Below are 17,673 nucleotides of genomic sequence, written 5' to 3'. Positions count from 1 at the left end.
TATTTTCTGTCGTCGTATTCTCGCGCTCTTTTCACAGTAGTTGACTATAGGGCCTGTGTCTGTATAACGGAGGGAGCCGCAGCACCCATCCCAGATGGGAATGCCCTAACAAGGTCTAAACAAATGCTCCCTTCTTGTCGAAGCAATATATACAGAAAATTTAGTTATGGAGCAAAAGTATTCAAGTAACCAAAAAAAAAAAGAAAGTATGCATGGACGCGCTCAAATAGATGTTCTCTTGATCTGTTTAGTTACATAACATAACCACCTCATTTATAATTAATTAGTAGTTTTAAAGGCCTGGAAAAAAAAAAAATCATCCCATTGATTCCGCCTCTGAGCAGCGAGGTGAGGCGCCCAGGGAAGCCCCTGTGTGGGAGTGAGTGGGGGTGTGTTTGACAGCAGATGGCCCATGCAGTTATTTAAAAAAAAAAAAAAAGTGTGTTTGTGAGACTGCTGGGACGACTTTGGGCTTGCATGCAACGGCTCTCCATTCTCCGTTTTTTCCCTCTGTCTCTCAGTTTGAGACAGTGGTTATTTGTGACAGCTGTGTGTGAATTGGACTCACCTCAAGTCTCGGCTTGTGTTATATAACTCCATAGAATCTTGGAAGATAAATACTGTGCATCCTTCCGCCTGCCCCTGTTATCTGCCTTTTCAGAGAGACACAATGTTGATCCTGGCTGGAATTGTTCTTCTGCACATTACCACCATCATCCTGCTTCTGGTGGCCACCATTGATAATGTAAGTGGGCTTTTCTTTTTGCTTTCTCCTGTAACACTTATTGGGACATTCTGTTAGAGGAACAGCATAAGGTTTCTTAGTCAACTTGCCAGATTAAATAAGTTAACAAATATGTCAACTAAAGGACACTGCATGCATTTACATTGGAGAATCAAACACAGCGCATAAACAATATTTATTACTTCTCTTATAGAAACTAAAGCCACTCCCTGTGTTAATAAACAACTTGGAAACACTCTAGAGCCAGAATAGTATAATTTGTATTTCTTTGTATTTGCCAACCAAATTGTAAGGGCTGTAAATCTACATACCTCTACACATTTTCATCAACTCAATGAAAATGTACAAAATATAAATGAATATAGTGAAATTACACTGCCTCCTTTTTGTTTTATTAGTCAACAAAGCTGGATGACACATTTGTTTAGTAGTGAATTTTAATTAGTTTTTGTTATTATATGGATTATTTTTTTGTAAAGTAATAAATAAATTTCCATCATCAGAACAGCATTCCCCAAATACGCACTGGCTTTAGATAAAAACTGTCTACAGTGTCTTATTCATGATAATGTGTGGAAAGACTGGTTCACAGATTTGTTGATTAAACACACAGTAGGTCAGCAAAACCCTCTGGCTGTTAGTCAGTTCAGCATTTCTTTAGTTAGGGGACAGAAACGACTTTATGTGCGTCTTGAAATGTGTGTTTAAATGGTCATTATGATTCCCTCCTGCGTCCTCAGGCCTGGTGGATGACAGATGCGATGTCTACTGACCTGTGGGGCAGGTGGGAGATGGTGAGCTCCGCCTGGCATTACACCAACCTGAAGGACTACCCCGAGGGTAACTGCACCGCCTGTATTCAGAAAATATCTAAGACTAAGAGTGCTGATATGAGTTTGTATGATGATGTGACTTAACCGGAGATCCGAGATCACGCCCATATGCATGATGTATGCTACAGTATGGGTGCTGATTAGGGACTGGTTGAACTCACTAGTCAAGAGTGGAGTTCATTAAGTGTGTTACATGACCAACAATCCTAGATCAGTCGTCTTCTTCTTCTCATGAAATGTGCATATGGGCTGAGAATTATGCAGCCCAACCCATGTATATCTGACTGTGGTTATCCTTATTTTGGCATTTGGTGATAGTCTTGAATAGTGGTTGATTCATGCTTGGTGATAATACTGTACAGTGCATTTTGCAGTGGTTTCCAAAGAATGTAAAATTATTACATAGGAATTAACTGATAACAGCAGATTATTGCATTCATCTTAAAAGGATGTAATTTATTTCCTTTTTACATCATTTTGTTGCATAATTGTGAAACATCACTGAAGTCTATCCTAGTGCCTTGACTAGTGTGCTTATCCACTGACGACACACTGTGACCACAGCATGGCCAGCTGTGCAGTTTAACTGGTTTATAAGGTGAACATTACATTGCATCTACTGACTGCTTCTCTCTCTCTCTCTCTCTCTCTCTCTCTCTCTCTCTCTGCAGAGTTCCTGCAGGCGGTGCAGGCCACCTCCGTGCTGGCCTGTATTTTTGCCATCCTGGCCTTGTTTGTGTTTGTGGCTCAGCTGTTCACCCTGGCCAAGGGCCAGAGGTTCACCTTCTCTGGAGTTTTACAGATGATCTCCTGTAAGTAACCCGGAGTCAGACGTCTGACTAAAGGCCAGAAGAAAAAAAAATCGATATTTTTTTTCTTGCTTGGCTCTTATTTTTGTACCTAGCATTTGTTCTAAGTCACTCTGGAGAAAAACATCTGCTAAATGCTTGACTATAAAATACAATAATAGTATGGATCTTTAGTAAGACTTATATTACTGTGTGATTATAAGGTGTAATTTGATTTGATGGGGTGAACATAACTCTCCTCAACGTCCTTTAGTCCAACATAATAGAGTAAATGGGTAATCCCTCAAGGAGATGAGGACGAGCAGCGTAAACAAATCTAATGCATTTAAGAAAGATTGAATTGGAAGTGTGTCTTAACACGACTTGACAGCCTTTATATACACGTTTTCTCTTGTTAGAGGGTCGAGCCCCATAGAGACTGAACCTCACCGTTTTCCTATGGGATTATTATTGTTGTTTATCTCAAACTGCCTTTGCTCAATTTTCTATGTGACGGTGCACAGCCTAATTGGACACAAATGGTCAACAAACTGGCTCATTGTGATTAACAGTATGACCGCTATTAACTGTTAATTTGAGGAGGGTGTGGCCTCAGTCATCATATAACTTGGTACATGCAGTATGGTGAGTAGAGGTGAGGAACCATGTCTGCCAAGTAATTTTAAAATTGACAGATAGGGGGTGCCATAAATGTTTGCATTCCATACAAAATTGATCATAGTAGGGTCCAGTAGCAACACTTTCAGTGTTTTTGTACGATAATGTTAACACAGAGTTGGATGCATATGCAGTAGGTCCGTGGTTTTCACTCATGTACCATCAACACTCAAGAGTCTGCAGGTTTTCATTCCAACCAAAACACAGCAATGAAAACCTGCAGACTCTCTGGCCTTGATAGCACATGTGAAAACCACAGCAGTGGGGTATAACTGTCGGTGTCACTGGATTATTTTATTGGCGCTGAGTGTTAAATGGGTATATATCAGGACATGGAAAATTGGCTAACAAGGTAAAACAGTCATTTTAAGACTTTAACATCCCAGGGCTTGAACCCCAGCATTGCCACTTGTGACTGTGTAATTATAATTGTTTGCATCTTAAGGATTTTTATTCAGAATGAAATACTGATACTGGGTCATGGCAGGATTTGAACCCACTCACTCCTATAGTTGGCAATATGTGGTCAGGAGAATTAACAGTCCACTACACCATCTTTGAGCACAAGTCTTATAATCTTAGTAGATTACATCTTAAAATCTTAATTGACCTGCCTGGTTATATGTGACAGTGTTCTTCTATTCCCTTTTCCAGGTCTGTGTATAATGATCGCAGCCTCGATCTACACTGCCGAATTTCACACGGCCGAGACAGAGGGAGGCTACGGACACTGCTTTGTCCTGGCCTGGCTCTCCTTTGTCCTCACCTTCATCCTAGCCGTCACCTACCTCGTCCTGCGGAAGAAGAGCGAGTAAGAGGATGAAGGCAGATTTGGGGTTCATTTACTTTTAGTTCACTAAATTCAAGAAGTGGGGTTTCTTCCAAATTTGACAATACCAAAGAAAATGTCCTGGCCAGCCATCTCCAGCTAAAATAACTGGGGGGGAAATGATCAATCAGTGACCAGGGGGTGGTAGTTTGTTTATATTTTGAATATTGTAAATTGAAACTGAACTCAACCCTAGATGAAGGGTTAAACTGGAGATTCACAGGAAGAATCATTTTATGGATTTCAATTAAAGGGAAGGAAGGAGGGGTGGGAAGCAAGATTCATTCAGTAGGAGGGTGGTATGGGGTACAAACTGATGGTTGTGAATGGGAGGGTACAAACTTTAAATATCTTTTAGCAAAACCGTCCCAAATGCTTATTTCATAGCAGTATGGTCATAAAATTATCAGTAATTGAATTATTTGCATTGTCATTAAAGAGCAACGTAGAGGTTTGGGACATTCAGCCCATCCCGATTAGTAATTTGTTTAAGAATTTGTTTGTCAAAGGTGAGAGTGTAGGAGGTGAAGTAAAAGCCCTTTGAAGATGTAGTAGTTTTGTGAGATGAAAATACTTGTCACCCTGTATAACCAAGTTGTGTGGCTAACGGTGACTACTGCAGGTTTCCAGTGGGGCGATATACTGTATTTAACAAGGTACGGCATGTTGGTAAAATTACAACATTCCTGTTGCAGTACTTGAACAATCGGGAAAGACAAGCCTTAATTTACAGTACAAGTAATTTTAATCCATTGTATCATTATTTTACAATTGAAGTATATTGTATCCATTTTTTTTGTTTATCTATGTACATTGTAACCATTGTATTTTTGTAACATTTTGTATTCTGAGTGTCTTTTAACCATGTTTGATTCTGTGTTTTTAGTTGGCTGCTATCATATGAAAGTACATGCAATTTGTACTAGTGAACATAATGTAAACCAGGGATGGAGGACAATGGTGTTTCATTTCACCATATTTCAGAACTATGCAGTAGAAGGTTTTGTAATTACATTGGAATTTAAGCCATATCATTTATTAATAAAACAAAAAAAATGACTAGAAAACAAGGAATTCATACTTCATCTATTAAAATTTTTCAAATAAATACATAGACATTTCTGCAAGATCCAGCTCGATCCAGTTACTATTAATAGACATAATAAAAAAAGGTACATAAACAGTATGTGCAGCCATCACACAGTTATGATTGGTACAGTTATGTAACCTTCACTTGAGTAGAAGCACACTACTAGATTTCATGGAGATTCCTTGAATTTAGTCCAAAGTTACCATCCCAACAACATTTTGTAGGACACGTGGGAAAGCTTAAGAAGCTGTCGTTAGATTTTCACTGTGATCTCTAAATTTGTGTGACATATCTTAATAAGGGCAGAATCTTGTATTGTGTGCACTTGTTTCTTGTGTGCGAGTTATAACATTGTGGTTGGGAAAACAACACTTCTTCAGGCCTTACAACAGACCTAGCCAGAAACAGGAATGTTCCATTATGTAAAGCATCATTCCCAGAGGAAGTGAGCTAGAACTGGACTGCACTAGATGCCTTGTCCAGACGGGGTGATGCGCTCCTGAACCACCAGGTGGAGGAGATGGTTCTGCTCAGCAGAGAGAAACGGCCTGCGGGGGAAAAACACACAAACACATGATCGATATGGAAAAATGGAGAATGAGAAGCAGTGGAAAGGCTGCTAAATCCCCATCACATGAAGGAAATTACATTTTTGAATGCTCACCATAGTTCAGTCTGAAGAGACTTGAGGGACTCTGTGTCTTTCTCCTGGCACGCCATCTGCAAAACAAATCTGCCGTTACACACTGCACAAATAAAACCCTAACTGCAAACACAGATCACCTTGAATCCTAGTCCTGTCCACTTTTATGCTCCTTTATGAGTCTCTGCTTATCTTTCCCCCAACACAGATCAAGCCCAGTCATCTAGAACAAGTTACTTTCCAGTATCTTTTCCTTTAAAGGCACTTAAGATGTGGATTACGATCAATCAAGGTCTTTCAATATTGATCCTGTCACATTGGAGGACACTGAGACTGAGAACACCGACACCACTGTCTTATCAAACCAAACGCAGCAAACTCAAATTGGAAAAACTTATCTATAGACAAAGGAAGAAAAACACCAGACTCATTTAGTCTTTTCATGTGGAGGCCATGTGGGATGGTGATATTTCCTACATGAGGCAGCTAGGACCAGGAAATCCTGTGAGCTGTACAAGTGCGTAGATTCTGTTACTCACCACGACTGACTGGAGGAGCAGGAAAACATTCTCAGGCAGGAAGGTCACTGAAGGGAGAGGGCAAAAAACATGCTCATACGGCTTTAAGTAACAGTATATTCCTGGGATTTATGATATCTTCTCAGTGAAATGAGTATGTATATCATAAATATATCAGTTACCCTGGCTGTGAGGGTCGAAGGACTCCCATGCGTACCTCTCCAGGGTCTGGGCATGTTCTGGTAGCAGCTTCTGAGGCGGAGGCTGCACAGGAAAGCGGCAAGGTTGGCTCATGTAAATGACTCAATGTTTTCAGGACCCAAAACATGCACGTAATTCTTTATATTGTATTGTTCTTACCTCAAGCAGCATCAGCAATAGCACTCTGGAGATCTCACACTTGGCCACAATGTCCAGAAACGCACCTAGAAGGATTTGAAGTCGGCATGGAGGATACAGAGGAGAGAAATAAAGACAGTTCCTTATTTAACAGTTTGTCAGTCATTGTCCTCAAGTCAAATGCACCTTGATAAGAAAACAAGAAGTGAGACGCTGCCTCTAGACACTGATCCTGGAGTCTTTTTAGGTAGTTCCATGAATGGTTAAAGAAAACGGTTCTGAACTTTAAGTAGACCTTTTCAAAACATTACAAATGTTTTCATGCCAAACGTATTTTTGAGAAATTGGATGCAGCCTCTAGTTAGAAACTCTTAGCTAGCACAAGTCACCGGGGAACCATTTCACTTGATCGCATACAAGCTATCCGATTTAGCTCCATAATCCATAGTAATAAAAAGCAGAGTAATGGCACTGCTTGGCAAGACTTAGATTTGATTTTAAGAAAAATAGTTCCCAACGGACTTGCACTGGCATTGCCAAGGGAAGTCTGTTATCCATTCCTCAAAAACTACAACACCGGCATTCATTTTTTGGATATTGTGAAAGAAGTCTTGGTCAGGGATCAATAAGATGGGCTCAATAAGATGGGCTTCTTCTTCTGTAGATTACAGCCTATCAGAGCCTCACCAACAGGTGTGCTGGTGCCTGGCAGCTGCAGTCCTCTCTCCTGGCATATAAGCTGCATCTCTGTTAGCACTGACAAAGCACCGTCATAGTCACCTGCAAAACAACACAGGCATGCAAGCTCTTCAGTTGCAGGCAATCAAGTAAAATAAGTTGTATATGCACACAGGTAAAAACAACAAAAAACAATCATGCATTAACAAAATTATCCAACATAAATGGGCACACTGAACTCACGGGTGAGGATTTTACAGGTGGCCATTTCTCCCATAGACAGCAGAGCTTCAATAGGAGTCTGCGTCTGCAGCTCTGCAGCCCTCTGGTAGTGAACGATAGCCTCTCCTGGTCTGTTCATCTCCTGCATGAGGTGAAGGACGGAGGGAGTGAGGAGGGGTAGAGAGGACAGGGGAAGAGAGACAGACAGACAGACAAAAAGTTAAGATTCAAATTTCATATTCACTTCACAGAGTAACAAAAGCACAAATCATGGTCATTTATCTTTTGAGCCGCTGTTTTACCTTAAGCGCATTGCCAAGTTCTAAAGACAGGCTGGCTGCCATCACTGGCTGGTTCATCTCAATGTACACCTGTGAGCCATTTGTAAAACAGCATTATTCTACTGTCTCTATAGGAATGTAGGCAAAAGGGCAATATTGGAATGTACAGTAAAATCTATTCTTCAGATGTGCAATATCTGCAATACATCTTTTGCATTTTGTTCAGACATATTCAACAAAAATAGCCTGATTTTCACCATAAGTTTACCATTACTACTTTCATTTTCCATATATTTTCTGTAACTGATGCTTCAAGTACTAAAAATGTTATCTCAATAAAGAAGATTAGGAGTCACATGCTACCTTGATGGCAAAGCTGTAGCAGTTGAGTGCAGCCTGAAGGTGCTCATCAAAGCCCGGGGCTTGCAGCGCCCTGTTCTCCTTCTCAGAGCAGAGGAAGAGGCGGGCAGCGTCGGTTAAAGCCAGGGCCTCTCCAGGAGCGTTGAAGAGAGTCTGCTCACACCTGGATATATAACAGGATATAGAACAACAACAACAGATGCATCAGGCAAGGCAACAGTAAACATGCCGTCCCCTTGAATGATGCAGGCTCCCTCTGGGCCAATTAGTAACAAATACGTCACCTTGTGGTTGTTTGGGACAGGAATAACTGAAGAGGAGCCGTCACTCAGTGGACTGCGACTTTTGAGATGTACTTCACTGACTGCTTATTAAATCTTTTTAGTTTTGACCTGAAATTGTAGCACTCTCCTGGGGCCAATCAGGGTAAGATTGAAAATACCGGAACACAGTGGCGATCATGGCAACTTTCATCAAAAATCAAATCAGTGTTGTATGAGATACTGTGTGGGACACATGGACAAATGAATGAACGGACGAATAAACAAACAATGTAGCACTACCCATGGGGCAATCTGTGAATTTTTGAAAATGATGGAAATCAGTAGTGAGGTGTATCATTCCAAGTTTTGTCAAAATCTGATCAGTAGTGTCTGACGGACCTTAAGGCATATGGTTCTAACTCCATTTTCAATTTTATTAACTATGGAATCCATTTAAAAAGTTACTGCTCCTGAACCCTTATAAATAATACAAAAAAAGAGTAGCCTTTGGGTATTTGCCATTTACAATTCTCTCTGTCAATTCTACATTGAAACAACAGAAAATTCACCAGTTATAGAGGAATTGGTTATGATTTTGTGAGCAGCGTTAGACATCGGGGTGATTTAGGTCAATCTGGCAAAAAGGGAGATGAAGTATGAAGTGTGTATAAACTAGCAGCACTGTCTTACCGTGCCATGGCGAGGTTACAGAAGGCAGCATACTGCAGGCAGTCCTGCTGCTTCAGCTCCTTGGCCAACTGACCTGCAGCACAGAGGAGAAACCAGGTGAGACAGACTGATAAACAATCTCTGTTCACATGGATGGAAAACAACAGGTAGGTGAAGCTGTCAGATGCTGCTGTTGATGTCACGTCGTGGACGAAACAAAACTCTGAGACAGCTCTATTATATTATTATTATTTATATTATGTCGGGTTAACTTGTGGAGAAGGGCTGTCTCTCACCAAACTGCTCACTCGCCTCCGCTACATTGGGCTTCCGAAGGAAACGTCTGCGAAAAGGAAATGCAAGCCGTCACTTTACATTTTCATGGCAGTCAACGTCAGCTAACAAGCCAAAGAAAGGGATGGTGAATGTTGTCAGCTAACATTTACCTAGCTAGCAAAATAACGTTAGCTGTTCAATAACGCCGCAACTCTATTTAGCTCCGTTTAATGAAACTGGACTAACTAATGGAAATATATCAACACAATGCTTGCTAGCGGGATAACAGAACATTTACACGCAAAAAAAACCCTAAAAAGTGACATGACAGTGATAGGTAGTGTTAGCAGGCTAGCTTAGCTTGGGCAGCCAACGCTAGCTGCGTAACCTAGCTAGCATTATTGCCTGGTAAGCTAACTAGCAAATCCTGATATTCTGGTCCCCTCCCATTTGACCATACATGATTGAAGAGGCAATTTAATAAGGTCTTACTTTTTCAGTTTATTTGAGACAGCACGGTATCTCATCAGAAAATCACCCTCTGCAGCCATGATCACAACAGAGAAACAAACCAGCAAACCAAACCAGGAAGTCCAAGTGACAGGAGCGTTCCCATTGGCTCGTAGAGTCCAAACCTAACTTCATTGGTTAGTGTAAAGGGGTGGGGCTTATCAGAGGAGGAACTGCCCAAAGAAGGAAAATATCTGATACAGGTTACAGAACTTTTTGCCTTTAATTGGTAACAGGTGACATAAGACAGGAAAGCAAGGACAGAGAATTCCAACTACTGATATAAATATAAGATTTGTAGCACACAGTCTGGTGATTCAAAAGTTCTCATAGACAGACTCAAATACTCCTTCATCTTGGTTGTTTGGTGTCTGCTCCACCTGTGGAGGGAGAGTGGGAGACAGGTCAGCAATTGTACATTTCATCTGGTTGGCCAGATAACTAGATATTGCGTTGTATTCATCTTTTACACAATATGTAAGTGGATATTTAAGCTCACAATGACTGTTGTTTCTGGTTTCTCTGACTTGGAGTTAGCTCTCCTTTCTGCTGCCTCTGTGTTGGCTGCTGAGTGGTCCAGCACATCATAGATGGACCTGGGACGAGGCTGTAGACTCTGAGAGCATAAATATGAATATATATGGAGAGATGAAGAGGAAAAAAACAGTGCACAAGAAGGTATGTTTTTTTTATCAGCTGAAATGTTTCCAGCTGCACCGATGGATAGAAAGGTGTGCTTACGGCGTAGAAAGAGGTAGAAGGAGTTGTTACGGCATCCGTGTTATCTTCCTCCACCTCTTCCTCCCTGCCTTCTTCCCTGTCCTGCTCTCTCTCTCTTCTACCTGTGTGGCCATTGTCAGTGTTTGAAGTCACATTATCCTGGAAATGAGAATTTGATACATCAGGGGCACAATCAGTGACATGAACTGGATGACACACACACACACACACACATACTGTACTGAAGCACATCAGGATGCTGTTCTTGTGGTGTGTTGTAGCACTCGAGTCCATCTTGAGTCCCTATTTTGATGACTTGTGACTCGACTTACCCTTGAATATTGAAGACTTGAACTTTGGGCTCGATCACTGTAGACATTTTTTCACATGTTTACCCTGAAATTGTTCCTGATTATCAGGTTGGTTAACAATATACAGTATATAGGCCTACATGTAGATTTAGACCATGAAGACTACCTTACAACACAACCACCGATAGGATGATGTAATAGTGATAGTGAAATGGTGATAGTTCTCACTCCCAGGTAGCGCCTGGGAGTGAGAATGTTGTGATAGATGAAGATGGCTCCACCACGTATTGTGAGCTTCGTGGATTTTTACATAAATTGGCGTGAAATGTAGTGCCACATGTAAAACATACAAAAGGACAGTTGAGGAAAAAAACACTCAAATTTCAACCAGAATCCGTCTAGGGCGCACCCTGAAAAGTTCTGTGTTGAAATGTTCTGTTAAATTTGTTCAGCATGGATTGCTTGAAGTCAAACTGGTTACTCAGAGTCAGACTCTGACTTGAATACTGAGGACTTGAGACTCGACTCGGGCATGAACACTGAGGACTCGGGGACTCGGCTCATACTTGAGTCCCCATAACGCAACGATGGCAAGTCTGTGACTGTTTCCAAACCTCCGCCAGGTTTCTTACCCAACGTCCTGTGAAGACGTACACCGAGCCAAGCACGCTGAAAACGAGCAGCACAAAAGTGAAGACGCCCACAACGATGATTCCCTTGTATCCCGACATGGTCAACGGCTCCCAGTAGCCCTCATCTGGAAAACACACGCACACACACACACACACACACACACACACACACACACCTGTCAGTGTCAGTCTGGGTCAGGAATGCAATAGGAGTGGATGGCAGGATTTGGCTGAGATATTCCTCATGTGTCAAGCAAGTAAGCCACCTGTAAAGATATTCAAGATCAATTTGTGCACATGTTGTGATTCACTGAATATAGTCTGTGTGACACTTTCAGGCTTAACAAAACCATGAATGTCTTTTGACAGGCATCCCTACGATGTGAAGAAGCGATTTGTTCAGGCTTTCCGAGATTTCGAAACATTATTAATGTCATATGTGCTCATACTCTACATGATAGCAGTCCTTTTCAGAAGAAAGCTCACACCCAGGTATCACTTCCAATTTGAAAAACTCCTGCAAAGAACTGAAGGGCTAAATCTATTTCACATGGACCACAAGGCAGCCCTTTTTTTTAGTTTTACTTCTTCTTCACTGCCATAAAATATCACTGTCAGCCTCTTCTTTCATTCACTTGCTCACCTCTCACCAGAAGAGCCCAGTAAGCCCTGGCTGTTATATACTCGCAGCGATATTCTCCTGAATCGAGGCTCTTCACGTTTGTCAGCTCCACACTCCGTTTTTCTTCATTGGCACCCGTCTCAGAGACTTTGGGAATTCTGTGTATCTCTTTGTTCTTGGGGGTAAAACACTTCAAGGAGTCTCCACTTTGGTTGTCTGGCTTGACCAAAACAAGGTCAATGTGCAGATCTTCGCCTGCCAGGGCCACCCAGACCCTGTTCCCCAGCCGTATTTCTTCTGTGAAGGGACACAACAGAGAGAGAGAGGCTGAATCTGACAGTGAAGAGAACGTATTTAGAGATAGTTTACACTTTGTGAAAGCTGTACAAAGCTGTATAAAACTTCATCCAACATCCAAAATATAACCTCCATATAGCATCCATAGTCATGCATAAGTTGTGAGGACGGCTTACCTTGAGCATCGATTCCACAGCAGACAAAAAGGATGAGAACTACAAATATCCAAGACGACATGGAGGAGCGACGACAAGATCCTCGAGTTTCCATTTTGTTTGTTTACAGTCCTTGTATCAAAGTGTGTGTGCCAAATCTTGTCCGGTCTTTAGGAGCTCCACACTGGGACGCCCAGTCTTCTGAGAGGGGATTGTGTCAGTGTGTCTCAATTTGTCTTACCCTCTGGTTAAGTTGCAATATCGGGGGTTCCTGTTTTTGGCAAAGCCACTTCCTCAAAATTATGTTACTTTTCTTGTAAAAAACATGCACTTTGATTCAGTGGAGGCATTCAAGGAGCCAACATGCTGATAAAAAGAGCAGCTACAACTGTTTAATGGATAATATATAAGGTAAAAGACAGAAGAATACATCTAGTAAGTAATAAGTAACACAAAATAAGAGTCAAGACCACACCACACTCTCTTGTGTGTTGGGTTAACAGTCAGCTTTTTGTTGCATTTGTTACGTCAGTCTGTAGTTGTGAGGTGCAATGTTGGCTTTCCTCCACAGTGAGACAGTGTTGGAGAGACGCAGAGTTCGAGCCGCCACCGCACCTCCTCATATGGTTGCATAAAGAGAGAAGAAGAGAGAGACTCAGGCAGGGGGAAAGAAAGTCTGGAGTGTGTGTGTGTGTGTGTGTGTGTGAGAGAGAGAGAGAGAGAGAGACAGAGAGAGAGAGAGAGAATGGAATTCTGGTGAAGGTGACAGATTGCCTGTTAATATGAACCAGGTGTCGATGCTATAGTGTGACTTCTTCACCGCAGTAATTCTGTCTGTCTGTCTTTCTGTCCATTTGTCTGTCTGTCTTTCCCCCTCTTCAACCCCCAGCCCCCCTCCACCCCTCCACCCCTCCACCCCCTCTCCCTCTGCCTTTCACCGTCTTTTCTCTGGCAACATTGGTGGCCAACTCTGACCTCACATCAGCCACAGTATAAAAACAGACCGTCAGAGAGAGAGAGAGAGAGAGAACTGGAATAACATCTGGATGCCAGTCAATAAAGAATAATTCATTCCATTTTTATATCCCGGCTCCCACTCTCCTTATCTCCCCCTCCTCCTTCCTGGAGTACAAAATATATCAATCCTTTACCTAGAACAGCACTGATAGATTAGCACTCTGGTGAAAGAAGCATGGCATTAGAATGGTATTTTAGAGTTCTTCCTAAAAAAGAATTGATATGTGTATTGAATATACTTCGTTATCGTAAATTACCTTAAATGTAATGTTGGGCTATTTCAATGCAAGTAAGGGCTCCGTATCAAAGGATGACTCACAGTCACTGATTGTGAAACCTTTTAAATCAAAGTTAGGAGTAACTGCTGGTGTTGCGTAATTGGAGTGGAGTAAAAATAGAGTATTTGCTTTGAAATGGCAGTGGATTAAACGTTTAAAGTCCCCTGAAATTACAATACTTAGATATATTACAGGTTCTTCAAAAGCTTACCAAAGTACAGTAGCCTACTTAAAAGTCCTGAGCTATTCTCCATCTTAGTGCTTCAAACTTGAAATCACTCTCCTGCATTCTTTTACCTGGCAGAAGAAAAACTCCTGGAAGTGGACAGCATTGTTTATAGGCTTGCCGTCTTGTATTGCCCTTGTGAGGGCAAAGTTTAGAGGGCAGACGATGGGAACCAGACGCAGATCAAAGGAGCTATAACTCAGGTCGCGGGGAGACCATTCTGCATTACTTTAGAAATTTGAGCCTACAGTATAGAGTGATATTATAACCACTGACACATATCTGTCTCTTTCAGAGGGATAAAGAGGAGGAAAGGAGGAGGAGAGACATGACAACAAGGAGAGACAAAAGAAGAGAGGTAAATCAGAAGATTAATCTGAGAGAAAAGAGAGAGAGGAGGTGCCGCACATCTGGCAGCAGCTGGATGTCAGTGTGTGTGTGTGTGTGTGTGTGTGTGTGAGAGAGTGAGGGAGAGAGAGGGAGACGGGGGTGTGGTGGGGTGTGAAGAAGTGCGCACGACAGCTCTCTAACCCTCAACAAATGAAGAGTTTCTTAAGTGGCTCCGCACTGCCCTGCCATGTTCTCCTCCTAATTGCATTAGAGCTGCAGAGGGGTGGAGAGAGGGGCAGAGAGCAGAGAGAGAGAGAGAGAGAGAGAGAGAGAGAGAGAGAGAGAGGGGGGAAGAAGTAGAGAGGAAAGACCTGGGCACTGACGGAGCGGAGAAGGGAGAGAAGCGGCTGCATCGGGTGTCCAACCTATACTGGAAAAGCTGCTGAGACCCAGATCTGGAGCTGAAGCATCATCATTTCAAGTTGTGAGTACTGCCTCCTTTTCCAATCCAATTTCCAGTTTGTAACTTTTTTTGAATGTTACTTTCCAAAGTTTTCATTTACTTGCTCAAACAATATGGTTACGCTGTCATTTCTGCATGAGCCAATCTGGGCCCAGTTGCCCAAAAGCAAAAGCATCTTCACAGTCTGGTAACCGGTCCATGACTTGATCGGCAGGTTGTATTGATAAGCTCGGCCATGTGTTTGACAAGCCGTGTCCGTCGATCCTGCTGCTAATTCTCTCTGCGTCTCTGATCTGCCGTCCAAGTGAAAACATGTAGAATGCCTCCACAGTGAGTCACCAGCTTATGATCGTCCAGCATGATGCAACGGGTCGCAGCCCGCCTTCCAGATTTTGTCATCTGGATGTGATCCCGCTCTTTCTTCTTCTGCCGTCCTCTGTCCGGGTCGCCGGCCCTGATCCCCCTCCTCCTCCTCCTCCTCCTCCTCCTCCTCCTCCTCCCTCGCTTTCTCCACTCGTTCTCGGAGTCATGGGATTAGATCTGGGTTGTAAAAACTTCCTCTGAGCTGTTTTGTCCGATTGGATTGCGGTCATTCTCTTCTCATAATGCCCAACAGGCCCAGCTGTCCCAGGACAAAAACAGACTTTTTCTTCAAGTCTTCAGATCAAGTAATTGGATTTGCTAAATGAGCCGGGTCACAAGACTTGCCTCTCTCCTGCTCTGACCCCATGTCAATAGTTATGGCCTTTTATTGGCTTATATGGGTTTCAATTTGAAAGACTTTGGTTGAAGACGCATGAGCGACTCTGCATGGATGATGATCATTTCACCCTAAAGATGTGTAATGTTTTCAACCCTGATGCACCCTATGGGTTTGCTGGCCTGTGCGCAGGGAAACATGAAGCCTGGGTTTCTTCACTCTTTCTTTTTCTTCTTCTCTCTTTCTGTTTCTCGTGTGTTCGGTGTTACGCCGAGAAACGAAACACTTTTTTTTGTTGAAACTCATTGGGTTGTGTTTTTTCTTGTCGTTTTCTGAAGGGGTGTGTGTGCGTCTTCTCGTCATGGCTCCTCCCACTCTGCTGATGGCGCTGACGGTGGCTGCCATGGCAACTGTGGCGCATTCAGCTGGCGAGGAGAACGAACTGGATTATGGGTACTGGAACTACAGAGAGGGAGGTAACCCAGCGGCCTGTGTTTGATCTGCATCACTTCTAGATATGGGCGCTGTAAATCACTGTGTGACAACATGTTTGATGTCGTGTGGGTTAAAGGAATAATTTATCAGTGATAACACGTGTGTTGGCCTGTGTGGATATTCATACTCATAATTTACTGAGCCTTTTTATCCCCCTTGAAATAAAAGGCTGGTGTGTGTTTTGGTTGCAGCTGACAGTGTGAATGTGGCCTCGGTGCGCAGTGTGACCAGAGTTTTGGACGCCTGGGGGAAACGCATCTTCAATGAGATCAAGACCTTGCTGCACTCCCAGCCCAGCACACTGCTGCCTGACTACTCCAGGTATTTATAACACCCCCATTACTTCATTTGCCATAAGACTTATGAATGCATGTCTGAGGAGCCTTGGCTGGCTAAATCAGTTTCAGCTCTTCCATCACTTCTTAAAGGACATTTTTAATTACTTTTATATGGTTTTCTTTACCTCTTCATACCTTTTACTACTACTTCTACTACTACTTTCACGACTACTACTGCTGCTACTAGTTGGTCTGGCTCCAAGCTTTACTGCAGATCTTTTAACCCGCTATGAGTCAGTGTGCAGCCTCAGATCCTCAGGATGAGGAAAGCTAGTAGAATCATCACCATCTTTTAAATATCTTGTTAAAACTTACTGCTATAGACTTGCTGATGTGATTATAATGATTTTACCATCTAATCTGATCTTTTTATCTTATGCTTAGCTTGTTTTAAATTATTATTGTTATTGTAGTAGTAGTAGTAGCAGTAGCAGTAGTATTAACATTATCATTATGATTAATTTAACTGATCCAAAGGCCTGTCTTAACCTAATATAGCAATGGCATTGTAAGTGATGTTAAATTGCTCCTATTCTAGAATATATTGATGACATATTGATATCCTAGATGTATTGATATATTCATACAAATACACTGTACGGGTATGACGATCTTGATCAATTTGGCACCGTTTAGAGGCAGTGAAGATGGACAGTTGTGCCAATAATTCAAAATAAATTCACTTGTTACTGCACACTATGCTTCCCTAGTTGTTAAAATATCTTCCACAGGTAACACTGTTCCTTATTGCCTCAGAAGTGTTTCCAGTGCTTCAGAGCAGTGTGTTAAGGTGTGAGCCTCCTCTGTGCGTCCTGCAGGGTGCGCCCTCTGTCCGAGTCCGTCAACGACCTGTTCAGAGAAGTCTCCCTGCTGCACAGGCGCATCACCGAGCTCACCCATCGCCTAGCAACCCTGGAACCGTTCCTCCGTCGCCACGGCTACCGGGAGGAGCGGGGGGAGGCGGGCGGCGGCGGCGGCGGCAGGGGCAAGGCTCCGGCACCTCAGAGCATGAGAGGGAGAGTGGAGGTGGCCAGCCTGGCCCGCTACGCCCCGAGGAACCTGGTGAGGGTGAGCCCACCCAGGAGGGGCAGGGTGCTGAGGAGGAGGAGGGTGAGAGTCCTGAAGAGCGGGGGAGTCAAGGTGCTGCAGAGCGAGAGATAGACACATCCATCCACACATAGATAGACAGACAGATAGATAGATAGATAGATAGATAGATAGATAGATAGATAGATAGATAGATACACTACCAGTCAAAAATCTGGACACACCTGATTGAATGTACTATGTTTTTCATTCTCTTAAAGCCATTTTAATCTAAAGTCTTATGCTTAAATGCTTGAAATTAGTTTCTTAGACAAATAAAT

The 17,673-nt window shown here is 42.6% G+C and overlaps 4 protein-coding genes across 5 annotated transcripts; 2 read left to right on the top strand and 2 right to left on the bottom strand.

Moving 5' to 3' along the window:
* The first annotated feature begins 568 nt into the window (after positions 1-568).
* Positions 569-4,626, top strand: emp1a (epithelial membrane protein 1a). Its single transcript, XM_071901855.2, has 4 exons — positions 569-745; positions 1,486-1,585; positions 2,250-2,390; positions 3,699-4,626. Exons 1-4 carry the CDS (start codon positions 671-673, stop codon positions 3,857-3,859), a joined length of 477 nt encoding a protein of 158 aa, XP_071757956.1. The 5' UTR covers positions 569-670; the 3' UTR covers positions 3,860-4,626.
* Positions 4,627-4,922: 296 nt separating this feature from the next.
* Positions 4,923-9,919, bottom strand: f8a (coagulation factor VIII associated). Its single transcript, XM_071901846.2, has 12 exons — positions 9,705-9,919; positions 9,233-9,279; positions 8,958-9,030; positions 8,008-8,167; positions 7,666-7,734; positions 7,385-7,505; positions 7,151-7,243; positions 6,485-6,549; positions 6,307-6,388; positions 6,146-6,192; positions 5,628-5,683; positions 4,923-5,511 (listed from the first exon to the last, which is right to left on the bottom strand). The coding sequence occupies exons 1-12, from the start codon at positions 9,761-9,763 to the stop codon at positions 5,430-5,432; spliced, it is 954 nt and encodes a 317-aa protein (XP_071757947.1). The 5' UTR covers positions 9,764-9,919; the 3' UTR covers positions 4,923-5,429.
* Positions 9,879-12,666, bottom strand: nfam1 (NFAT activating protein with ITAM motif 1). Of its 2 annotated transcripts, none has more exons than XM_078282589.1 (6): positions 12,481-12,666; positions 12,029-12,304; positions 11,386-11,510; positions 10,464-10,601; positions 10,222-10,338; positions 9,879-10,102 (listed from the first exon to the last, which is right to left on the bottom strand). In XM_078282589.1, the coding sequence occupies exons 1-6, from the start codon at positions 12,572-12,574 to the stop codon at positions 10,040-10,042; spliced, it is 813 nt and encodes a 270-aa protein (XP_078138715.1). In that variant the 5' UTR covers positions 12,575-12,666; the 3' UTR covers positions 9,879-10,039. The 2 variants fall into 2 exon arrangements, with proteins under 2 accessions (XP_078138715.1, XP_071757948.2); XM_071901847.2 differs by having other exon boundaries at positions 9,880-10,102; positions 12,029-12,301.
* A 2,042-nt stretch (positions 12,667-14,708) lies between these two features.
* LOC139913714 (uncharacterized) lies at positions 14,709-17,467 on the top strand. The gene is made up of 4 exons (XM_071901836.2): positions 14,709-14,794; positions 15,812-15,949; positions 16,160-16,289; positions 17,125-17,467. Exons 2-4 carry the CDS (start codon positions 15,835-15,837, stop codon positions 17,465-17,467), a joined length of 588 nt encoding a protein of 195 aa, XP_071757937.1. The 5' UTR covers positions 14,709-14,794; positions 15,812-15,834.
* The last annotated feature ends 206 nt before the right edge of the window (positions 17,468-17,673 follow it).

The sequence above is a fragment of the Centroberyx gerrardi genome, chromosome 3, assembly GCF_048128805.1.
Source record: "Centroberyx gerrardi isolate f3 chromosome 3, fCenGer3.hap1.cur.20231027, whole genome shotgun sequence".
NCBI lineage: Eukaryota > Metazoa > Chordata > Actinopteri > Beryciformes > Berycidae > Centroberyx > Centroberyx gerrardi.
Note: the sequence above shows the minus strand (reverse complement) of the source record. Positions and strands in the feature narration are given on the sequence as shown.